The following is a 26,402-nucleotide window of genomic DNA, read 5'->3' on the forward strand; positions in this document are numbered from 1 at the left end:
GCAGAGATATTAAATCCAGTCCTTTACCTCATTGCAACATGAACACATTCTGCATTATCATAAGTTGTCACAGGACTAGCTGCTTCTAGTGATTTAAGCAGCAGCCTCTCACAAACATTGTGGCCGTTACCCTTTTAAATGATGAAAGTGAGGTTAAGTCTAAATTCCCTGTGGGTTCTGTTTTTATTCCAGAGATTATAAAGCAGCTAACATCAAAATCAACTTATACATCGTCAATGAACCTTGGCTCTACTCACTGGCCTGGTGCTGCAGGATTCACTCAGTGACCACAGACAATATTCACATCCTGAGTCAGCTAAATCAGCCTTACTTCTTCATGGTGAGCTGGCTATCCAGATTGTTCTTTCAAGGCTGGTACAGTAGGAGTCTAAGTCCCTTACCCTATCCTTACATTGTCCACTGTGCAATCTCTTGGGAGCTACTTTTAATAGTAGAGACCTCTACGATGTTGGAGATGAGGATTCTCCCTTCTCTCGCCCAGATCCTTCTGTGATCTGCAGAGAGAAATTAGTATTGTTATAATAATTGTCGTTTATTGAATCTTCACAATGTGTTTTTTATGCATTATGTAATTTGACCCTCTGAGTTACTCATTTTTATTATCCCTATGAAGAAACTGAAGTTTGAAGATGTTAAGATTCTTAGGCATAGTCACATGATGCAAGATTCAGAATGAGGTCTGATTCCAGAGTTTTGTTACAGTAGCCCCACCTTCCTAGAGGCGTGGCCACCATGACAGTGGCATGGGCTCTGGGGAGAAAACCAAGTATATCTGACTCCAAAGTGAAAACTGGGTGACCTGAACAAACTGCTTTTGAAAAGGAGAACCAGTCTCAGGGTCGTGAGATTGAGCCCCGTGTTGGGCTCCCAGCTCAGTGTGGAGTCTGCTTGAGATTCTCTCTCTCCCTCTGCCCCTCCCCCTGCTTGCATCCTCTCTCAAAATAAGTAAATAAAAGTTAAAAAAAAAAAAAAGGAGAGCTAGTGTCCAGCTCACCTAGCTTGATTGCTCCTCCTAGGCCTGACGCTGCTTAGTGCCAGAGGCTTAGGGACCTGAACATGTGGGTATAATCACAGCTAAAATCTTATCATTTATTATCTGTGGAAGCAGCCCTGGATATCCAGTTAACTGCTACAGAGCTTTTTTTTTTTAAGATGTTTTATTTACTTATTTGACAGAGAGAACACACAAGCAGGGGGAGCGGGTGAGGGAGAAGCAGACTCCCCGCTGAGCAGGGAGCCCAACACAGGGCTCGATCCCAGGACCCCAGAGCTTAAGGCAGATGCTTCATCAACTGAGCCACACAGGCGCCCCTGTTACGGAGCTCTTATCTGTGTAGAGTAGCTTGACTGAGTCAGACACAATAGTGTACAACAGAAAGAACTTAATTTCTTTTCATTGGCTGTTTAAACTGCTCTCTGAGCTAACCTTTCCCTGCTCCTGAGTGAAATCTTACTCAGGTCCCATAACTTTTCTAGTCACTTTTAGGTAACTTTAAAATTTCACTTCCAGGGCGCCTGGGTGGCTCAGTTGGTTAAGCGACTGCTTTCGGCTCAGGTCATGATCCTGGAGTCCCTGGATCGAGTCCCGCATCGGGCTCCCTGCTCGGCAGGGAGCCTGCTTCTCCTTCTGACCCTCCCCCCTCTCATGTGCTCTCTCTCTCTCATTCTCTCTGTCTCAAATAAATAAATAAAATCTTTAAAAAAAAAAAAAATTTCACTTCCAGTCACCAAAAAGTCTCAATTCAGAATAGAAGTGTGTAGTTGAGAGTACACCCAAACTCCAAGTGTCTTAAAAGGTAAATCTTTGGGCAGAGAAGCCCAAATGAGAAGCATAAATATTTCAGGCTGCCTTCTCCATACCTCTGGCCTCACTAGCCCTTGTTTCGGTCAGGACCAGGAGAAAGCGAATCAGGGTCAGGGCACAATCTCATAGAGCCGGGCTTGCACTGAGGCCCTGTGGTGGCAGGGTAAAATTACTGACACCTTTTTTCTTGCTGGCTTGGGCAACTTTCTGGAGATGACCCTGAAGAACACCTTGAATGGCAGGTCCCTTGGCTAGGTGAAGCTTTCTACTTGTCTGTCCTCATACAAATTTCCTTCATACATGTACTATATATTTTTCTAACATTTTGTTTTTTTAAATTGATTACAACATAAGCCTGTTCATTATGTGAAATTCAGTCATTATAAAAATACATAAATCAGAAAGCAACACATGTAATCCTATTCTCCTAAGTCAGTAATGTCTCAAAGTTGTGCCTTTGGATATATTAAATGAAGCCTTATTAAATAAAGCTTTTTATTTTAATACTTGAATTGATACTATTTGAAATAATAAATTCATGTGATTCAAAAGTAAAAAAGTATAAAAGGATGTAAAGTTAAAAAAATACTTTCTTCTACACCTTGCTATAGTTTTTTTAAAGGACCTAGTGTCACTTTGTTCAGCAAAGTGGGACCAGTATCCTCAGGGCTTTCCCAAGCAGCTCACACTCTGGAGTTAGAATATGCAGTTGTAAATCTTGGCTCTACCACTTACTGTGTGAACTTGGAAATGTTAGCTTGTCCGTGCCTGTTTGTTTATTAGTAAATTGGGGATAATGATAGTACAACAGAAGTACTTTTATCCACCACAGTTTAATCTGATCATTGGTCTGTTAATTGAAAAAGTTGAAGTGGGGAATCATAAATATGTGTGTGTGTGTGTGTGTTTGTATTTACAGTCTATCAGCTTTTACTACTTAAAAAACCCACCTAAAATGTAGTGGCTTAAAACAAACAAATATTTATTTGTCATATTCTTTGTGATGGCTACGTGGTCCTGTGGTCTGAGCCAGCTTGGTGTAGAGTGGGTGCATCCATATGTTTAGGGTCTTACCTGGAATGCCTGGGGTCTCTCTTTATGTGATCACACATCCTCAAGGAGGCCAGCTTGAGCTTGTTCACTTGGTGGCAGTGGGTTCCCAGCAAGCAAAAGAGGTGAAGCCCCAATGCAATACAGTTTTCAAAGTTTCCCAGGTGTGATTTTTGCTGAAGTTCCATTGGCCAAAGAAAATTACATGGCCAAGTCCAGATTCAAGGTGGGATAAGAGAGAAAAAGATTCATTTCCTGATGGGGAGGAACAACAAAGTCACAGTGTATACAGGCCTGCATTTTGGTTGCAGTACTGTCATTTTTATAAACAATCTATCACATACATACTTCACACATTGTATTTTAATTTAAAATATTCATTTACCTTGTAACATAGAGTCAAGGTCTTTGAGGTTACTTCAGCTGGTGGAATTCTATATTCATTTGTTTATTCAAACACCCAAATGAACCAGCTATGATTTCTAAGTTTTGTTTCTTTAAAGCAGAACAAGAACATAAAGGCATTGGGAGAAACAGTCTGAATGAGGGATTCACTGAGATTTTCATAATCCTCTTATCCCAATCTCTTACAGTGTTTCACTCATACCCCATTCAGTTGTAGTTTATTTTTTAATGATCTCTTCTGTCTTCACTGAGATTTTCAAAGCATTGGCTTGGTTTTCTTGAAAATGGCGTACTTCTTTTTCACTTAGATTTACAGATTTGAGTAACATTTCATTACACAGCACAGTTGTAACAAGTACACTGTCTAAGTCATTTTAGGGAGCAAGAACGACTAATTCTTTTTTTTTTTTTTAAAGATTTTATTTATTTATTTGAGAGAGAGAATGAGAGACAGCACAAGAGGGAAGAGGGTCAGAGGAAGAAGCAGACCCCCCGCTGAGCAGGGAGCCCGATGCGGGACTCGATCCCGGGATTCCAGGATCATGACCTGAGCCGAAGGCAGTCGCTTAACCAACTGAGCCACCCAGGCGCCCTTAGAACGACTAATTCTTAGTAAATGGACAGCTCACCTGCTGGGAATCCTGGAGCAGGTCAAGCTCTCAGTCACTCTTTCCCAGAGGGGATTAATAGCCTGGGTTTAGGGGCGACTGGGTGGCTCAGTCTGTTAAGCATCTGCCTTCAGCTCAGGTCATGATCTCAGGGTCCTGGGACTGAGTCCCGCATTGGGCTCCCTGCGCCTCTCCCTGCTCGTGCTCTCTCTCTCTCTCTCTCTCTCTCAAATTAATTAATTTTTTAAAAAGAGCCTGGGTTTAGTGGAAGTTGACTAAGGGCTTCTACTATACTTGCTTAGTGGGCTGTTGTGAGGATGGGATGTGAAAACACTCTTAAAGTGCTTAGAATGCTTCCTTAGCTCTTGTGGATGCTCATTAATTGTTAGTTGTTGTTGCTAATTGTTAGTTGTTGTTGTCATCATGACCGTTAGTATTATTATTATTAATGTTATTATTCAGCTCATGGAAAGACCTTGGGATAGGGTGAGTAGAAGCTCAAGAAAAAGTAAAAAGTGCCAGCCCCAGGGGCATCAAGTAACAATGGAGGTGGAAAGCGAGGATCAAATTGAGTAATTCTAAAACTCACACAAGAGGACCTAGGAGATATATCTCTGGGCGATTCAGGCAAAGGAGCATAGAGAAGGGGGCATGTTAGCTAAGGGGGAGTTATAATTCCAACATACTTATTTGAAGCATGATGATTTAGAACAAAAATTCCTAGATGCTGGTTCACAGACTAGTTGCTTCAGCATCACCTGGGAAGCTTGTTCAAAATGCAGAAATTCTAATTCCTGAGGTATGTAGTGAGACCTATGACCCTGTACTACTAAAAGCTGCCCAGGTAGATTTGGATGTGCGGACAGGTTTGGGAAGCCATACTGTGAAAACACAGAGCAGTGGAACTCAAGAAACTTGGGCTGTAGTCCTGGGTCCAGAATAGACTTGCTATGTGACTTCTCTGGGACTCCTCTGTCTTTGAGGGTTAAGGGAGTTGAAGGGTATGAAGTGTTTGTCCCTTGTAGAGTTCCCTGCACATGTAAGGGGTGATTGTTAAATTTTGGGCAGGTATTCTTTATGTTCGAGACCACCACATCAGAGTTCTTCCACCTGCTCTGCCCTCCCTGCTCTTCCCCCAGCCCTGGCAGCAGAGCAAAGGACTTGACCCTTGTGATCTAAAATCCCTTGCAACTGTGGTTTTTTAAATCTGTTTTGTTTTCTGTTTTGCAGACACCAGGTTACTATATGTTCATGTGGCTTCTCATGGATAGTGTTTCTGCAGTTCTCATTATTACCATATTTTATTTTCATTGGTAAGCCTATATTTGCAATTTTTAAAATTTTTTTAAAGATTTTATTTATTTATTTAACAGAGAGACAGAGACAGCGAGAGAGGGAACACAAGTAGGGGGAGTGGTAGAGGGAGAAGCAGGCTTCCCGCTGAGCAGAGAGCCTGATGTGGGGCTCGATCCCAGGACCCTGGGATCATGACCTGAGCTAAAGGCCGATGCTTAACAACTGAACCACCCAGGCGCCCCTATATTTGCAATTATAAATGAATTTTTCCCTAGATAAAAGTGTAAGTGGTTCTTATGGAAAGTTCAGAAAAAACACTTAGATTCTTCCTATAATCCCACAGGGCAAGCTCTCAGGAAGACAGGGTTTATAATCTGAATCTCTCATTACTTCTCATGCTGCCTGTACCTCCTCACATCCTTTCTGCCTCAACACAGGATAGTATTCTAAGGATAAGAACTCTCAGTAAGGCCTAGTCAAGTCCTGTTACTACAGATTCATTGTAGAACAGTTGGAAAAGGACAAAGGTTGGAGGTTGTACAGAACAAGTGCCTTATCTTCCCACCTTCCGTGACAAAAAGCAAGTTCACAAACTGGGAAGCCTGGGTTTTAGTCCTGGCTTTGTCCCTTAGTTGCTGGGTGGCCCTGGAAAATCACTGCCTCTTTCTAGTATAGTCTTATTATCTGTCCAAGAAGATGACATTTGAGAATCCTGCAAGGAAAATGTTACAGGATTGCAAGATTCAAGGTGGGAAAGGGAACATCCAGGTAGAAGAATTTTAGCTAGAGGAGACCATAGTTGTTCAGACCTCATCACACCCATCATTTCATCATTTGTGAGTTATCTTTTAAAGAGGAAAGTATAAACCCTGTACTTAAATGAGAATTTGACTGGATGATGTCTCTTTTGTGACCACTGCCTTGGATTATTGTCTTTTTTGGAAGAGGTCTTTGAGGCTCATGAATAGTCTCTTTCCTTCCAGGTGGAGACAGCGCAAAAAAGAAATGTTCAATAATGCCAGCATTCACACAGGTAAAGTCAGAGGTCTGCCCTGCTCCTATCTCTTCCTCCCTACCCACTGCTTCCAGGATGGAGACTGCTTTTCATTTCTCTGACAAGAGCTGAGAGAGTCTGGGGAAAGTGGGAGGTGGGGACCAGGGAGAAGCTGGGAATTGTAGGTTGGATGACCCTTGACGTCAGGCTTCATTTTGGACTTTATCCTTTGGCAGTGAGACCTCTTGGAAGATTTTGAGTATGGGTGTTTATTTGTTCACTTGTTCATATCTTAATTCATCACAAAGTTAGTTATTGAGTACCCCCTCTGTGCCAGGCACTCTTAAGAAGGGCTGAAGAAAGCTTGAAAGCTGTCATGGAGGGTGGCCCAAAGAGAGGAGGGCTGGCGCCCGAAGAGCAGTGAAGAAGCAGGCAAATGATAGGGCCAGGCACCACTGGGTCCAGCTACCAAAGTAGCTGTGTCATGCCCATTGGAGCTTTATGGGACTTCACTTATGGGTGATGTATGTTGGAGGGTGGAGGGAGAAAACTGCAGAGATCCTGAAATGCTGGACTAGAGTCTAGGCTCTGCACATAAGCAATCAAAAGATGGTGAATGAGCTTCAAACAAGAGAGCAATATGCTTATTAGATTTCTGTGTGAAGGGTTGGAATAACAGAATAACTATTATTTAGCGGAATAACTCAGGGGCTGATGAAGTGAGATAGGCCCAGTAAGGGGAAGGGAAGCTAGATTTTATTTTTCAGGAGGCTGTGGGGATAATCACACAGTTAGTGAGTGGTTGGGAAGCCAGTGCAGTGTCAAAGGAAAACCAGTTAGGAGGCAAAGGATTGGGCAATACATGATAGATTTCTTCCACAGCTCCTGGAGCCTTAGGTAAAGTTGGTACAGTCACAAAACCATGAAATACTTTAATTTCTTGTGGATAGTGGTGAAGATCCTGAAATGCCATGCACCAGCTGGCAGAGCGTTGAACTTATAAAATACTTAGAGTTGCAGGAATGGATCCATAGGGACCATGAAAAAATAAGTTTAGAAATGTGAATAGATTAAATAGAGAGCAATAGTCTTGCATACTGTGAAACAAGTTCAAACTAAGCTCACCCAAATCTCTTAAGGAGCAGAAATATCTCAAGTAACTCTGAGTTATATGGATTTTTAAGATCACTCTACTGGCTGTTAAGAAATCTGAAGGCTTTAGCCTAGCTACCTTATGATTTTCAGTAGCTGTATTAATAAACTAGGGCTGCTATAACTGAATACCAGAATGTGGATGGCTTAAACAACAGAAATTTATATTCTCAGTTCTATAGGCTAGAAGTCCAAGATCAGTGTGTCAGCAGGTTTGGTTTCTTCTGAGGCCTCTCTCAGCTTGCACATGGCCTTCTTCTTGTGGTTTCCTCATACAGCCTTTCCTCTGTGCACATACACATACCCAGTGCTTCTCAGTGTGTTTAGATTTTCTTTTCTCCAATCAGATTGTATTAGGCCTCATTTTAAACACTTCTTTAAAGGCCCTATATCCAACCATAGTCAGATTTTGAAGTATTGGGGGTTGAGGCTTCAACATGTGAACTTGTGGGGCCCAAAATTCAGCCCATAACAGTAATAGAGCCAAGAAATGGAAAAAACAAACACAAAAACAAAAACGAACCCATGGAAATGATAATGAAAGTATAGATGGGAGAGAAAGTTTTGAAGGAACAAGGAAGACTGAAGCTAAGACCACAGCCCAGATCCATTGAGGCTGAAGAGAATAGAGCCTCAGACACTAAGCAGGCACAGTGTCACATCTTGCACCACAACAACCTCCAGGATGGGCGGGTACTGCTGCAGCTGCTGCCACCACTATAAGGCATTTATCAGCTTTATAGCTTTAGGATGTATTTCTCAGCACTGTAAAGAAGTCAGTCCTTTGTTTTCTGCCTTGTATAGTTTCTTATGAAAAGTCTTGCACAAAAAAAAAGTCTCCCATTTTATCTTTGCTCTTCTACTTGTAATATGTCATTTTTCTTTAGCTGCTTTTTAAGATTGTTCCTTTTATTGCTGATTTTCAATAATTTGATTATGGTTTACTTTGGTATGTGTGTGTGTGTGTGTGTGTATGTATGTAACTATCCTGCTTGGGGTTTGCTGAACTCTTAATATAATTTTCATCAAATTGGATAAGTTTTCAGTCTTTATTTTTTCAAATATTTTCATGCTTCTATCCTCCTCTGGGATTCCAGTTACATAGGTACTATCCCATAGGTTGCTGAGACTGTTCATTGTTATTTTTAGCTTATTTAATTTCTGTGCTTCATTTTGAGTACATTCTATTTCTGTATGTGTTAGTTTCTTACTGCTGGGTAACAAATTATTGTAAACCTAGCAGCTTAAAATAATACAGGTTTATCATCTCACAGTTTATGGGCCATGGGTTCAGGCATGGATTAGCCAGGTCCTCTACTTAAGAGTTTCACCAGGCTGCGGTGCCTGGGTAGCTCAGTCTGTTGAGCCTCAGACTCTTGGTTTCAGCTTGGGTTGTGATCTCAGGGTTGTGGGATCAGACCCCACGTTGGGCTCCATGTTCAGCATGGAGTCTCCTTGGGATTCTCTCCCTTGCCCCACCCCCACCCCACCTGCTGTCTCTCTTGAATGTACTCTCTCAAATAAATAAATAAATAAGATCTTAAAAAAAGAGTCTCACCAATTTCATCTGAGACTTTTAGTCTTCCTCCAAGATCACTAGTTGTTAGAAGAATTTAGTTCCTTACAATTGTAGGACTGAAGTTTTTGTCTGTTTTCTTGATCACTGTTGGGGTTTTCTCTGAGCTCCTAGAGTCTACCTTCAGGTCCCAGCCATATGGCCCTCTTACAACAAGGCAGTTTACTTCTTCAAAACCAGCAGGAGAATATCTTATAGCAGATAGATTCAGGAAGAAGAGACCAAAGGGAGAAAAATAACAGGCAAAACAAACAGAAAACAAGCTGAAGCATAATAGTCATAAATCCAACCATTTTATTAATTACATCAAATATAAATGGACCAAATACTCAAAAGCAGAGGTTGTCTGACTGGATAGAAAAAAGCTGGACCCAACACACATTGTCTACAAAAGAAACACTTAAAGATAAAAGATTAAAAGTGAAAGGATAGGAAAATGACATGCCATGCAAACAATAAGCGTAAGAAGTAATATCTGAAAAAAATAGACTTCAAAACATGGAGCATTACTGGAAACAAAGATTTCATGATGATGAAAAGGTCAGTATATCAAGAAGGCATTATAATTAGAACTCTAGAAACTTGGGGCGCCTGGGTGGCTCAGTTGGTTAAGCGACTGCCTTCGGCTCAGGTCATGATCCTGGAGTCCCGGGATCGAGTCCCGCATCGGGCTCCCTGCTCGGCAGGGAGCCTGCTTCTCCCTCTGACCCTCCCCCCTCTCATGTGCTCTCTGTCTCTGTCATTCTCTCTGTCTCAAATAAATAAATAAAATCTTAAAAAAAAAAAAAAACTCTAGAAACTTAACACATGAAACAAAAACTGAGAGAAGTCATACTTAGGCATGTTAACATGCCTAACTGCAAGAACAACAAAACACACAAAAAATAAAATCAGAAAGGATATGGAAGTCTGAACAGCACCTGCAGCCACCTTGACCTAATTGACATGAAACATTATATACAACAACTGCAGAATATACAACATTTTCAAATGTACATGGCATATTTGCCAAAATAGACTACCTGACAAATCAAAAAACAAGTCTCGGGGTGCCTGGGTGGCTCAGTCGTTAAGCGTCTGCCTTCGGCTCAGGTCATGATCCCGGGGTCCTGGGATCGAGCCCCACATTGGGCTCCCTGCTCAGCGGGAAGCCTGCTTCTCCCTCTCCCACTCCCCCTGCTTGTGTTCCCTCTCTCGCTGTGTCTCTCTCTGTCAAATAAATAAATAAAATCTAAAAAAAAAAAGTCTCAAATTTAATTAGAAATAAACATTAATAAAATATCTAGATAAGTCTCTAAATGCTGAAATTAATGTATTTCTAAACATCCCATTGATCAAGGGATAAATCACAAGAGAAATTAGAAAATATTTTAAACTAAAGGATAATGCATCTGCAACAATGAAATTTGTGGGATAAAGCTAAAGCAGGACTTGGAAATTTGTAACTTTAAATTTTAGAAGGAAGAAACGTTTAATATTGATGAAGTTTCTATCTCAAGAATCAAATTTTTCCCCAAGTAAAGGGAAGGAAATAATAAAGATCGCAGGAATCAATAAAATAGAAGACACTCAAAAATAGAGAAAATGAGGGTCCATCTCTGGGTTCTCTCTTCTGTTCCATTGATCTATATGTCTGTTTTTGTGCCAGTACCATACTGTCTTGATGGTCACAGCTTTGTAATATTTGCAGTGATCTGAAGGGGCACATGCACCCCATTGTTCATAGCAATGTCCACAATAGCCAAACTGTAAAGAGCCGAGATGTCCGTTGACAGATGAATGGATAAGGAAGATGTGGTATATATATATAATGGAGTATTACTCAGCCATCAGAAAGGATGAATACTTACCATTTACATTGACATGGATGGTACTGGAGGGTATTATGTTGAATAAAATAAGTCAATCAGAGAAAGACAGTTATCATATGGTTTCACTCATGTGGAATATAGGAAACAGCACAGAGGATAATAGGGGAAGGGAGGGAAAACTGAATGAGAAATCATCAGAGAGGAAGAAAAACCATGAGAGACTCTTAATCATAGGAAACAAACTGAGGGTTACTGGAGGGGAGGTGGGTGGGGGGTTGGGGTAGTTGGGTGCTGGGCATTAAGGAGGGCACATGATGTGATGAGCACTGGGTGTTATATACAACTGATAAATCATTGAACACTACATCTGAGACTAATGATGTACTATATGTTGGCTAATTGAATTTAAATTTAAAAATAGAGAAAATGAAAAAAACTAAAGTTGATTTTTTTTAAAAAGATTAATAAAATTGATAAACTCTTAGCAAGATGAGAGAGGGAGGGAGGGAGGGGGAAGAGAGAGAGATTGCTCATTTGATGAATGAAAAATGGATTACCTGTCCAGATCCTAGACATAAAAAGGAAAATTAGGAAGATTTAATGCCACTAAAATTTACAGCTTAAGTGAAATAGACAAATTCCTTGAAATATGCAGCTTACCAGAACTGAGAAACTAGAAATTTTTAATAACTCACTATCAGAATCAAATGCATATCCCAAAAACCTCACCAAAAAGAAAAGTCCAGGCCCAAAGAGTTTCACTGGTTAATCAAATATTTCAGAAATAATACTAATTTTATACCAACTCAGAAAAAAAGAGGAAGGAGCACTTTCCAGCAGATTTTTTGAGGCCAGCAATACCCTCATATAAAACCTGACAGAGATATATCAATAACTAAATTTATAGATGAATGTCATTATGAGCTTAGACCTAAAAGCCCTTGACAAATTTTAGCAAATTGAATCCATCAGTATATAAAAAAGATAATATGTCATGAGCAAGTAGGGTTTATCCCAGTAGTGCAAGATGGATATATTATTTGAAAATGAATCTAATTCAGTGAATTAAAGTAGAAAAAGTATATTTGACAAAATTCAACACACATTTATGATAAAAGCTCTGGGAAAGCTAGTAGTATGAAACTTCCTCAATCTGATGAAAGGTATTTACAAAAAACCTGCAACCAGTATCATTTTTAAGGGTGAAACAATGAATGTCTCTCTCTAACATCAGAAATAAGGCAAGGATATCTGCTTTCACCACTTCTATTCAGCGTTGTGCTGGAGATCTATCCAGTTTAGTAAGATAAATAACAGGCATAAAGGAAGAAAGAAAAAACCTTCCTCATTCGCAGTTATGATTAATTACATTAAAAAAATTCTGGGCTTTCCAGAACAGACAGCAGAGTAGGAGGACTCTAAGCTCATCTCATCCCATAGATACAGCTAGTTAACACTATGTCAGTGTAAATAACCCAGAAAATGTCCCAAAGACTGGCAGAACAAACTCCATAACTAAATGTAGAGAAGAGGCCACATCAAAGAGGGTAGGAAGGGCAGATACACAGTGGGGAGCTAAACCCCACAGGTTTGGCCACTGGAGGGATGGAGCCATGGGTGCGGAGAGGGGAGAAAAAACAGACTGTCACACCTAGAAGCCTGGACAGGGAAGATGAATCCCCGTAACACTTGGCTTTGAAAACCAGAGGAGCTGAATTTCTGAATTCTTACCACCCTTGGGACTTAAAGCCTGGAAATTTGAAAATCAGCAGGCTTGGCTCTAGGAGAGCCAGGAGGGCAATAGGAAACTGAGTCCCCACCCTTAAAGAGAGAGCACAACAAATAGCCCACAAAGATACAGCATAGAAGCAGCAGTTTAAAAAACTCCTTAGGCATAGAGGAGGGAGAGTTATTTACTAATCTCAAGAGTTCACCGAGGGACTTCTTCAGGAACAAAGGAGCTGGCAGGCATCATTTACCTCCCTTGCCCTACCCAGCATAAACATATGGCCACCTGTGGGAACCAGTGTGGACCAGCATTCGCTACCTAACTTGCTTATACTACATCCCACCCCCTCAAGCCAGGCTTGCCTCAGTACTTGTGCTGTGGGTCCCCTCCCCCAGAAGACCAGCACAAACCTTGCCAACACTGCATCTCCCAACTGTGCACTTTGTGAGGCCTACATCCAGTGCTGTGGTTGGTCACCTCTCATGAATGATGGGCACACGTTGTTCAAACTGTGCATCCAGCCCATGTGTGCTTTGCAGAGTGGTTCTTGTTTCTGGCTGGTTCCTGTTTTTGTGGTGGCTGTGCTTCATCTGTGGAAGAGGACCAGTGCCACCTTGTTAAAAGTGTGTGCCCACCCACTACTTTCAAGAGCAAGAGATGTAGTTGACTTTCTTAACACACAGAAACAGACACAGAGAGTCAGACAAAATGAGACTGGGGAATATGTCCCAGTTGAAAGAACAGGACAAAATCACAGCAAGAGACCTAAGGGAAACAGAGGTAAGTAATATGCCTGATAAAGAATTTTAAAGTAATGATCATAAAGATACTCACTGGACTTGAGAAAAGAGTGGGTGACATCAGTGAGACCCTTAAAGAGATAAAAAAGAGAGATGAACACAATAATTGACATTAAAAATACACTAGATGGGATAAATAGACTAGAAGCAGCAGAAGAATGGATCAGCGACCTGGAGGATAGAGAATGATGGAAAGTAATCAAGCTGAGCAGGTGAGAGAAAAAAACTTAGGCAAAATGAGAATAGACATAGGGAACTCAGTGACTCCCATCAGGCATAATAATGTTCACATAGGAATCTCAGAAGAGCAAAGTGGGCAGAAAATTATTGGAGAAATAAGATCTGAAAACTTTCTGAATTTGGGAAAGGAAACAAATTCAGATCCAGGAGGCACAGAGATCTTCCGACAAAAATCAACCCAAGGAAGTCCACACCAAGATACATAGTAATTAAAGTGGTAAAAAGCAGTGATAAAGAATTTCAAAAGCAAGAGTAAAGAAAACAGTTACATACAAGGGAAACCCCTTAAGACTATCAGTGGATTTTTCAGCACAAACTTTGCAGGCCAGAAGGGAGTGGCATAATATATTCAAAGTGCAGAAAAGGAAAAATCTGCAGCCAAAAATAGTATATCCAGCAAGGCTATCATTCAGAATAGAAGGAGAAATAAAGAGTTTCCCAGACAGACAAAAGTTAAAGGAGTTCATGACCACTAAACCAGCCCTACAAGAAATGTTAAAGGGGACTCTTTGATTGGAAAGGAAAGACCCTAAGTAAGAGTAAGTAGGAAGCATAAAAGCAGTAAAAATTAAGTATATCTGTAGAAATCAGCCAAGGAACTCACAAAATGAAATGATGTGAAGTATGATACCATATACCTATTATGCGGGGAGTAGAGGAGTAAAAAATGGGTTCAAACTTAAGTGACCATCAACTTAATATAGACTATATGCAGAAGATGTTATATACCTAATGGGAACAACAAATCAAAAACAAGTGATACGTAAAAAATAAAAAGAAAGGAATCCAAGTACCTCACTAAAGAAAGCCAACTTAAGGTGAGAGAAAATCCACAAACACACAACAAATAACAAAATGGTAAATACATACCTATCAATAATTATGTTGAATACAAATGGACTAAAAGCTCCAATCAAAAGGCATAGGTTGATGCAGTGGATTTAAAAAAAAAAAAAAGACCCATCTGTATGCTGCCTACAAGAGACTTCAGACCTAAAGATACAGGCAGATTGAAAGTGAGGAGATGGAGAAAATGTGAAAATAAAGCTGAGGTAGCAATACTTATATCAGACAAAATTAACTTTAAAACAGACTGTAACAAGAGACAGAGGAGACACTGTATAATCATTAAGGGAACAATAAAACAAGAAGACATAACAATTGTAAATATTTATGGACCCAACATGGGAACATCCAAATACATAAACCAGTTAATAGCAAATATAAAGGAACTAATCTATAGTAATACAGAAATAGTAGGGGACTCTAATACCCCACTTACATCAATGGACAGGTCATCTAAACAGAAAATCAACAAGGAAACTGTGGCTTGAATGACACATTGGATCAGATCGATTTCACAGATATATTCAGAACATTCCATCCTAAAACAGTAGAATATACATTTGTTTCAAGTGCACATGGAACATTCTGCAGAAAATATCACATACTAGCTCACAAAACAAGTTGCAACAATTTCAGAAAGATAGAATTTATACCATGCATCTTTTCTGACCACAATGCTAAGAAACTAGAAAATGACCACAAGAAAAAAGCTGGAAAGAACACAAATACATGGGGGTTAAATAACATGCTAGTAAACAATGAATGGGTCAACCAAGAAATCAAAGAGGAAATCTGAAATACATGGAGACAAATGAAAATAAAAACACAACAATCCAAAATCTTTGGGATGCAGCAAAAGTGGTTCTAAGAAGTTTATAGCAATACAAGTCTACCTCAAGAAGCAAGAAAAATCTCAGCAAATGACCTAACCATACAAGTAAAGGAGCTAGAAAAAGAAGAACAAACCCCAAAAGCAGCAGAAGGGAGGAAATTATTAATAAAGATTGGAGCAGAAATAAATGATATAGAAACTAAAACACAATAGAACAGATCAATGAAGCCAGGAGCTGGTTCTTTGAAAAGATTGACTAAACTGATAAACCTCTAGCCAGACTCATTTTAAAAAAGAAAGAAAAGAGAGGACTCAAATCAGAAATGAAAGAGAATAGCTAACACCACAGAAACACAAAAGGTTGTAAGAGAATATATAAAGAAATTATATGCCAAAAAACTGGACAACCTAGAAGAAATGGATAAATTCCTAGAAATATATGACCTACCACAACCAAAGCAGGAAAAAATAGAAAATTTGAACAAACTGATTACCAGCAATGAAATTGAATCAGTAATAATTCAAAACAAAACAAAACAAAACAAAACTCCCAACAAACAAAAGTCCAGGACCAGATAGACAGCTAAACAGGTGATTTCTACCATTTTTTGTTTTTTTAATTTAATTTTATTTTATTATGTTAGTTACCATACAGTACATCATTAGTTTTTGATGTAGTGATCTATGATTCATTGTTTTTGTATAACACCTAGTGCTCCATTAACACCCTCCTTAATACCTATCACTGGGCTAACCCATCCCCCCTCCCCTCTAAAACCCTCAGCTTGTTTCTCGGAGTCCATAATCTCTCATGGTTCGTCTCTCCCTCTGATTTCCCCCCTTCATTTTTCCCTTCCTTCTCCTAATGTCCTCCATGCTATTCCTTATGTTCCACAAATAAGTGAAACCATATGATAATTGACTTTCTCTGCTTGACTTATTTCACTTAGCATAATCTCCTCCAGTCCCATCCATGCTGATGTGAAAGTTGGGTATTCATCCTTTCTGATGGCTGAGTAATATTCCATTGTATATATGAGCCACATCTTCTTTATTCATTCATCTGTTGAAGGGCATCTCGGCTCTTTCCACAGTTTGGCTATTATGGACATTGCTGCTATGAACATTGGGGTGCATATGGCCCTTCTTTTCACTACATCTGTGGTTTTGGGGTAAATACCCAGTAGTGCAATTGCTGGGTCATAGGGTAACTCTATTTTTAATTTTCTGAGGCACCTCCACACTGTTTTGCAAAGTGGCTGTACCAACTTGCATTCCCACCAACAGTGTAAGAGGGTTCCCCTTTCTCCACAACCTCTCCAACATTTGTTGTTTCTTGCCTTGTCAATTTTTGCCATTCTAACTGGTGTAAGGTGGTATCTCAATGTGGTTTTGATTTGAATTTCCCTTATGGCTAATGATGATGAACATTTTTTCATGTGTCTGTTAGCCATTTGTATGTCTTCTTTGGAGAAGTGTCTGTTCATGTCTTCTGCCCATTTTTTGACTTGATTATTTGTTTTTTGGGTGTTGAGTTTGAGAAGTTCTTTATAGATCTTGGATACCAGCCCTTTATCTGTAGTGTCATTTGCAAATATCTTCTCCCATTCTATGGGTTGCCTCTTTATTTTGTTGACTGTTTCCTTTGCTGTGCAGAAGCTTTTTATCTTGATGAAGTTCCAGAAGTTCATTTTTGCTTTTGTTTGACTAGCCTTTGAAGATGTATCTTGAAAGAAGTTGCTGTGGCCGATGTGAAAGAGGTTACTGCCTATGTTCTCCTCTAGGATTTTGATGGATTCCCATCTCACATTGAGGTCTTTCATCCATTTTGAGTTTATCTTTGTGTATGGTGTTAGAGAATGGCCGAGTTTCATTCTTCTGTATATAGCTGTCCAATTTTCCCAGCACCGTTTATTTTAAAAAATGTTTGGTAGAGACTGTCTTTTTTCCATTGCATGTTTTTTCCTGCTTTGTCAAAGATTATTTGACCATATGAATGAACGGGGAGAGATCATGACTAACATCAAGGAAATAGAAACAATTATTAGAAATTATTATCAACAACTATATGCCAATAAATTGAGCAACCTGGAAGAAATGGATGCCTTCTTGGAAACCTATAAACACCCAAGACTGAAACAGGAAGAATAGGCCAATAACCAGTAACAAGATTGAAGCAGTGATCAAAAACCTCCCAAAAAACAAGAGTCCAGGGCCCGATGGATTCCCTGGGGAATTCTACCAAACATTTAAAGAAGAAATAATACCTATCCTCCTGAAGCTGTTTCAAAAAAATAGAAGCAGAAGGAAAGCTTCCAGACTCATTCTATGAGGCCAGCATTACCTTAATCCCCAAACCAGGCAACGGCCCCATCAAAAAGGAGAATTTCAGACCGATATCCCTGATGAACATGGATTCCAAAATTCTCAACAAAATCCTAACTAATAGGATCCAACAATACATTGAAAGGATCATCTACCATGACCAAGTAGGATTTATCCCCAGGATGCAAGCATGGTTCAACATTCGCAAATCAATCAATGTGCTAGAACACATTAATAAGAGGAGAAAGAAGAACCATATGGTCCTCTCAATTGATGCAGAAAAAGCATTTGACAAAATACAGCTTCCTTTCCTGATTAAAACTCTTCAGAATATAGGGATAGAGGGAACATTCCTCAAGTTCATAAAATCCATCTATGAAAAACCCACAGTGAATATCATCCTCAATGGGGAAAAACTGAGAGCCTTTCCCTTAAGATCAGGAACAGGACAAGGATGCCCACTCTCACCACTATTGTTCAGCATAGTATTAGAAGTCCTAGCAACAGCAATCAGACAACAAAAAGAAATAAAAGGTATTCAAGTTGGCAAAGAAGAAGTCACACTCTCTCTCTTCACAGATGTCTTGATACTTTATGTGGAAAATCCAAGACTCCACCCCCAAATTACTAGAACTCATACAGCAATTCAGTAATGCGGCAGTATACAAAATCAATACACAGAAATCGGTTGCTTTCTTATACACTAACAATGTAACTGTAGAAAGAGAAATTAGAGAAATGATTGCATTTACAATAGCACCAAAAACCATAAGATACCTCGGAATAAACTTAACCAAAGAGGTAAAAGATCTGTACTCTAGCAACTACAGAACACTCATGAAAGAAATTGAAGAAGACACAAAAAATGGAAAAACACTCCACGCTCATGGATCAGAAGAATAAACATTGTGAAAATGTCTATGCTACCCAGAGCAATCTATACCTTCAACGCCATCCTGATCAAAATTCCAATGACATTTTTGAAAGTGCTGGAACAAACAATCACAAAATTTATATGGAATCAGAAAAGAACCCGAATTGCCAAGGAAATGTTGAAAAAGAAAAACAAAGCTGGGGGCATCACGTTGCCCAATTTCAAGCTATATTACAAAGCAGTGATCACCAAGACAGCATGGCACTGGCACAAAAACAGACCTATAGACCAATGGAACAGAATAGAGAGCCCAGATATGGATCCTCAACTCTGTGGTCAAATAATCTTTGACAAAGCAGGAAAAAATATGCAATGGAAAAAAGACAGTCTCTACCACACATTTTTAAAAAGATTTTATTTATTTGAGAGAACGATAGAGATAGCAACAGAGAGCATGAGTGGGGAGGAGAGGGAGAAGCAGGCTCCCTGCTGCAGGGAGCCTAACATGGGGCTCGATCCCAGGACTCTGGGATCATGACCTGAGCCGAAGGCAGACACTAACCAACTGAGCCACCCAGGCACCTCTGTACCAAACATTTAAAGAAGACTTAATACCCAGTCTTCTCAAACTATTCCAAAAAATAGAAGACAAAAGGAAAACTGCCAAATTCATTCTATGAGTCCAGCATGACCCTGATACCAAAACCAGATCCAGACACCACTAAAAAATAAAACTTTGGCCAGTATCCCTGATGAACATAGATGCAAAAATACTCAACAAAATACCAGCAAACTGAATACAAAAATACATTTTTTTAATTTTTTAAAGATATTTATTTTTGGGAGAGAGAGTGAGTACAAGCAGGGGGTAGGGGAGGGGCAGAGGGAGAAGCAGACTCCCCACTGAGCAGGGAGCCCGATGTGGGACTCGATCCCAAGACCCTGGGATCATGACCTGAGCTGAAGGCAGATGCTTAACTGACTGAGCCACACAGGCACCCCAACAATACATTAAAAAAAAAAAAAATTCACCACCATCAAGTGGGATTTATTTCTGGGCTGCAAGGGTGGTTCAAAATTCACAAATCAATCAATGTGATACATCGCATCCATAAGAGGATAAGAACCATGTAATCATTTCAAGAGATGCAGAAAAAGCAAAAGAAAACATCCATTCATGATATAAAAAAAAAACAAAAACAAACCCTCAACAAAGTAGGTTTGGAGGGAACATACCTGAGCATAATAAAGACCATATATGGAAAACCCACAGCTAACATCATCCTTAATGAGGAAAAACAAAGCTTTCCCTGTAAGGTCAGGAACAAAACAGGGATGTCCACTCTCACATAGTATTGGAAGTCCTAGCCACAGCAATAGAAAGCAAAAAGAAATAAAAGTCATCTAAATCAGTAAGGCAGAAGTAAAACTTTATTTTCAGATGACATGATACTATAAATAGAAAAGCTGAAAGATTCCACTAAAAAACTGTTAGAACTGATAAACAAATTCAGTAAAGTCACAGGATACAAAATCATTGTATGGTAATATGTTGCATTTCTATACACTTATAATGAAGCAGCAGAAAGAGAAATGATGAAAACAGTCCCATTTAAAATTGCACCAAAAATAATAGGATACCTAGAAATAACCCTAACCAAAGAGATGAAAGACATGTACTCTGAAACTATATAACACTGATGAAAGAAATTGAAGATGACACAAAGAAATGGAAAAACATTCCATGCTCATGGATTAGAAGAAAAAATATTGTCAAAATGTCTATACTACCCAAAGCAATCTACACACTTCATGCACTTCTTATCAAAATACCAACAGCATTTTTTCACAGAACTAGAACAAACAATTCTAGAATTTGTATGGAACCACAAAAGATTCCGAATATCCAAAGTAATCTTGAAAAGCAAAGCTAGAGGCATCATGATTCTAGTCTTAAAGTTATATTACAAAGCTGTAGTAATCAAAACAGTATGGTACTAGCACAAAAATAGGCACATAGATCAATAGAACAGAAAAGAAAACCCAGAAATATACCCAAAACTATATGGTCAATTGATCTTTGACAAAGTAGGAAAGAATATGCAATGAGAAAAAGTGTCTTCAACAAGTGGCGTTGGGAAAACTGGACAGCCACATGCAAAAGAATGAAAGTGGACCACTTTCTTACACCATACACAAAAATGAAGTCAAAATGGGTTAAGGACATAAATGTGAGACCTGAAACCATAAAAATCCTAAAAGAGGGCACAGGCAGTCATTTCTTCAACGTCAGTTGTAGCAACATCTTTCTAGATATATCTGCTGAGGCAAGGGAAACAAAAGCAAAAATAAAAAGCTTCTGCATGCAAAGGAAACAGTCAACAAAACTAAAAGGCAACTGACAGAATGGGAGATGATATTTGCAAATGACATAACTGATAAAGGGTTAGTATTCAAAATATATAAAGAACTTATACAACTCAATACCCCAAAAATAAACAATCCAATTTAAAAACTGACAGAAGACATGAACAGACATTTATCCAAAGAAGACACACAGATGGCCAACAGACACATGAAAAGATGTTCGACATCACTCATCATCAGGGAAATGCAAATCAAAACCACAATGAGATATCACCTCACACCAGTCAGAATGCCTAAAATCAAAAACACAAGAAACGGCAAGTGTTGGCAAGGATGTGGAGAAAGAAGAACCCTCAAGCACTATTGGTGGAAATGCAAACTGGTGCAGCCACTGTGGAAAACAGTGTGGAAGTTCCTCAAAAAAAGTAAAGATAGAACTATCCTATGATCCAGTATTTGACCTACTGGGTATTCACCCAAAGCATAAAAAACTCCGCTCATTTTAAGGAATACCTGCACTGTATGTTTATTGCAGCATTGTTTGCAATAGCCAAATTATGGAAGCAACCCAAGTGTCCATCTGTAGATGAATGGATAAAGATACACACACACACAGACATACACACACACTAGAATATTATTCAGCCATAAAAATGAAATTTTGCCATTTGCAACAACGTGGATAGATCTAGAGAGTATAATGCTAAGTGATATAAGTCAGTTAAAGACAAGTACCATATGATCTCACTCATATATGGAATTTAAGAAACAAAACAAATGAACAAAGGGGAAAGAAAGAGACAAACCAGAAAACAGACTCTTAACTATAGAGAACAAGCAGATGGTTACCAGAGAGGAGGTAGGTAGGGAAGTGGGTAAAATAGATGCAGGGGATTAAGAGTACATTTATCTTGATGAGCATTGAGTAGTAGATGGAATAACTGAATCACCATATTATATACCTGAAATGTATATAACACTGTATGTTAACTACACTGAAATTAAAATTTAAAAAAATTTTTTAAGGAATCAACAAACATACCTATTGGAACTGATAAGTGAGTTAAACAGTGTCTCAGGACACAAGGTCAATATACAGAAAAATCAATTTTATGTCTATATGTTAGCAATGAATAATTGGAAACTTAAAAAGGAAATTTTAAAAAGCATCATTTACAACACCATAAAAACAAAATAGGAATAAATTTAAGGAAAATGTTGCAAGTTCTCACAAGGAAGATATGGTTGGTCACTGAAAGCTACAAAAGTTTACTGAGAGAAGGCACAAATAAATGGACCACTATGTCACATTTATGAATTAGAAAACCTAATATCATAGATATTAGGTGTCATGAAATTGACCTATAAATTCAATTAAAGTGCAGTTAAAATCCCCTTCTTCCTGTGAAGTTGACAGAAATGAAGTTCATGTAAGCAGCCATTTCTTCAAGATTGACATTATACTCAGGACAAAAACAACTGAGTTCTGGGCTTACTTTGGATTCTCACTATCTTCTAGATTTTGGCCCTACAGTTCCTCACCATATTGTAAAATCTTAGTTGATTTTAAGATGTTTTCTTAGTTTTAATTATTATCCAGTTTTTAATTTGTCTTTGGTAAGATTCTGTTTCCTAGCTCCATTACTAGAAGTAGTCTCCATTTATTTTCTTTAATCAGATTAAAATTATTTTTTGAGCACTTATTATGTGACAAACATTTCTGAGCACTGTGTGTATAGTGGCAAGCAAGACAAAGTCTCTGCCCTTAAAAAGCTCCATTCTAATTGAGGATGTATTCGTTTGTCTGTTCAAATTGATTTGTATACAATGGTTGTGAAATGCATGAACTTTAAGCAGATGTCATTTCCTGCCTTCTGAGGACTTCCATGGTAACCCAAAATCTCACATAATAGACTTTTAAACTCCAGCGTCATGCTGAATTGGAAGACCATAATAAAAGCTGCACAAAGTTTGGGGTAGGGAAAACTAAGTGGGGGAAAGAACCTGAGATGGTACATGAGGGACTAACATTTTAAAGATGATAAAATTTCACCACATGACCAGCAAAGATTGGAGAAGTGACATTTGAGGAATCTGTGTTTTTGTTGTTTCTATCCTACAGATTCTCAGAGTATTAGCCTCCAAAAGAGAGAACTTGGGAGTCAAGAATCTTCAAATTTATCCATAAAGCCTCCTTTCCGAGTTATGGAAAGTCCTTGGACTCTAGCAGCCCTCTACCCAGCTTTAACCAAGAGCACAAAGAAACATCCGTGCTCTCGCCATCTTTTAGTAGTCCCCAAGAAGAAAGCCAGTGAACCAGAGCAAGTCAAGGAAGCCATCAAACCACTGATGCCTCATGAGGATGCTGTTAGACAACTGGCATCCACCAAGAAGTCATTTGAACCCATGTGGGATGCTGCCAGAGAGGATACCTTCCAAACTGCATTGCCTTCCCTGAAGATGAATAAACCAACAGTTTCTTCCATAGAGATCTCTCAGTCTGAAACAGAACCTGAAAATACCCCCAATAGTAAATCCTCCCAAGAATCCTCTCTTATCATGTTTTCTACCACATCCAGCGTATTCTCTTCTGAGCTGCTTTCAAAGAAGAATTAGCCGCATCTTGTCTTCCTCTTCCTTTTCATTTCTGTGCCTGAGAGTGGTGATAGTAGGGACTTGTCAAGAAAGGAAACAGAAGGGCCGTTGAGGCTCTCATTAGGACCACTCTCATCTAGCACTTTCCATAAAGAATGCATCTCAAGGGGGATGGGCAAGGGAGTTGTGGTTTGGGAGCTGGAGCTGGTTGTTCTCTAATGTTACAGGGTTTCTCATCCTAACCCTTCATAGTACTCCCTGCTAAAGGAATGGCTTTGTGCACATGAGCATGGGAATAAAGGTGACCTCTCAGGAACCCAGAAGGTAAAGGATGTATTATTTGGATCCCTATGTGATCAGTCAGGCTGACAGAGACTAGGGGATGAGTGCAAAAGTGATGTCATCCTAAGTCAGAGAGTAAGAAGTGGCATAGGCATAGGCATGGGCATGATTTGGAGGAAAGATCATCTTACATGCACATTCTGTGATCTAGTGTGCAGTGAGATGATCCAAAATATATAAGGAACTCCTACAATTTAACAGCAAATACATACATACATATGTACAAACATACATACCTGAGTAAAAAGTGGGAACAGGACCTGAATAGACATTTCTCAAAAGAAGACATGCAAATGGCCAACAGATACATGAAAACACACTAATTATCAGGGAAATTCATATCAAAACCACAAAGAGAAATCACCCTACACCTGTTAAAATGTCTATTATCAAAAAGACAAAAGATAACATATGTTAGTGAAGATGGAAAGAAAAGTAAACTCTTGTCCACTGTTGATGGGAACGTAAATTGTTACAGCCATTATGGAAAACTGTAGAGAGGTGCCTCAAAAAAAATAATAGCTAGAACCATATGATCCATATGATCCAGCAATCCCACTATTGGGTATACATCCAAAGAAAATGGAATCAGTACCATGAAAAGGTATCTGTACTCCCATTTTTATTGCAGCACTAGTCACAATAGCCAAGATATGGAAACAACCTAAATGTCTGTTGATGGATAAATGGATAAAGTGTGTGTGTGTGTGTGTGTGTCTCTGTGTGTGTCTTTGTATACATACACATACACACACACACACATAATGGAATTTTTTTTCTTTCAGCTTTCTTTTGGTTTCGATATGCATGAAATATCTTTTTCAATCCCTTCACTTTCAGTCTGTGTATCCTTAAAGTTGAAGTGAGTCGTAGGCAGCATATAGTTGGGTCTTGTTTTTTATCCACTCAGCCACTCTCTTTTGATTGGAGAACTTAGTCCATTTATATTTAAAGTAATTATTTATAGGTATGGGCTAAGTGCCATTTTGTTAATTGTTTTCTGGCAGTTTTGTAATTCTTCTGTTTCTTTTTCTCTTGCTCTCTCCCTTTGTGATTTGAAGATTTTCTGTAGTGGCATACTTGGACTCTTCTCTTTATTTTTGTGTATATTCTATAGGACTTTGCTTTGTGTTTACGATAAAGCTTATATAAAACATAATAGTCTACTTTAAGTTGATAACAACTTTAGTGTGAACACATTTTAAAGCTCTACATTTTTACTCTCCCACCACCACATTTTGTGTTTTCAGTGTCACAGTTTACATCTTTTTATCTTGTGTATCCATTAAAAATTATTGTAGTTATACTTATTTTATTGCTTTTGTCTTTTAGCCTTTATACTAGATCTATTAGTGATTAACACACTACCATTACATTAGATTATTCTGAATTTAACTGTATATTTACCTTTACCAATGAGAATGGTATTTTCTTATATTTTCCTGTTATTAATTACCACCCTTTCATATCAGCTTAAAGAAGTCCCATTAACATTTATTGTAAGGCCAGGCTAGTGATGCTAAACTCTTTCAGGTGTTGTTCGTCTGGAAAACCCTTTAACTCAATTCTAAAGGCTAACTTTGCTGGATAGAATATTCTTGGTAATACTTATCTTTTCTTTTAGTACTTTGAATACATTGTGCCACTTTCTTTCTGCTGAAAACTCTGCTCATAGTCTAATGGGGGTTCCCTTGTATGTAACAAGTTGTTTTCCTCTTGCTGCTTTTAAGATTTTTTTAAAGGTTTTATTTTTTTGACAGAGCATGCAAGCATACAAGCAGGGGGAGCAGCAGGCAGAGGGAGAGGGAGAAGCAGGCTTCCCATTGAGCAGGGAGCCTGATGCGGGGCTCGATCCCAGGACCCTGGGATGATGACCTGAGCTGAAGGCAGACGCTTAACCAACTGAGCCACCCAGGTGCCCCTTCTCCTTGTCTTTAACTTTTGATGTGTCTTGGTGTGGGTCTCTTTAGATTCATCTTCTTTGGAACTCTCTAGGTTTCCTGGATCTGGATGTCTGCTTCATTTCAACCAGTATTTCTCCAAATAAGTTTTCTACCCCTCTCCCTCTCTTTTCTCTTTCTGGAACCCCTATAAAGTGCATATTGGGCCACTTGATGTGGCCCAATAAGTTCCTTAAGTAATCTTCACTATTTTTTGATTCTTTTTATTCTTTAGATTGGATGAATTCCACTGCCCTGTCTTCAAGTTTGCTTGTCCTATTTTAGCTTTATCTAGTCTGCTGTTGAACCCTTCTATTCAAATTTTCCAGCTCATTTATTATATTATTCAGGTCTATAATTTTTATTTGGTACTTTCTTATACTTCCTGTCTCTTTGTTGAAATTCTTACTTTGTTCACTCATTGTTTTCCTGACCTTGGTGAGTATCTTTATTACCATTATCTTTAACTCTTTATTAGGTAAATCACTTATCTCCTTTTCATTAAGGTCTTTTTCTGAGATTTTATCTTGTTCTTGCATTTGGAATATATTTCTCTATTTCTTCATTTTCCTTGATGCTCTGTGTTGGTTTCCATGCCTTAGGTAAAACAACCACCTCTCTGAGTCTTGAAAGAGTGGTCTGATGTAGGAGCTGAACCTTATTATTCAACCCTGCCCTAGCTCTTGTTATCTCTCAAACCTTTGTGATTGTTTAAGCAGGATTGTTTGTTCTTAGTGGCTCCAGTAGGTGAGGGTGTGCCAAGACCAATCAGTGTCCAAAAGAGAGAGGGATCTC

General features: G+C 38.9%; 1 protein-coding gene across 1 annotated transcript in view; it reads left to right on the forward strand.

Annotated features, from left to right (window-relative positions):
* The window catches only part of GDPD4 (glycerophosphodiester phosphodiesterase domain containing 4), a 107,999-nt gene extending 84,653 nt beyond the window's left edge, over positions 1 to 23,346 (forward strand). Inside the window, exons 12-15 of the mRNA XM_064575849.1 lie at positions 193 to 340; positions 5,119 to 5,201; positions 6,168 to 6,217; positions 22,853 to 23,346. Coding sequence (XP_064431919.1) covers positions 193 to 340; positions 5,119 to 5,201; positions 6,168 to 6,217; positions 22,853 to 23,346 — 775 coding nt within the window. The remainder of the gene's footprint in view (positions 1 to 192; positions 341 to 5,118; positions 5,202 to 6,167; positions 6,218 to 22,852) is intronic.
* Positions 23,347 to 26,402: the final 3,056 nt, after the last annotated feature.

This window comes from Mirounga angustirostris, unplaced genomic scaffold, assembly GCF_029215605.1.
Source record: "Mirounga angustirostris isolate CCGP_5_RB_7025 unplaced genomic scaffold, mMirAng1.0.hap1 SCAF_13, whole genome shotgun sequence".
Taxonomy (NCBI): domain Eukaryota; kingdom Metazoa; phylum Chordata; class Mammalia; order Carnivora; family Phocidae; genus Mirounga; species Mirounga angustirostris.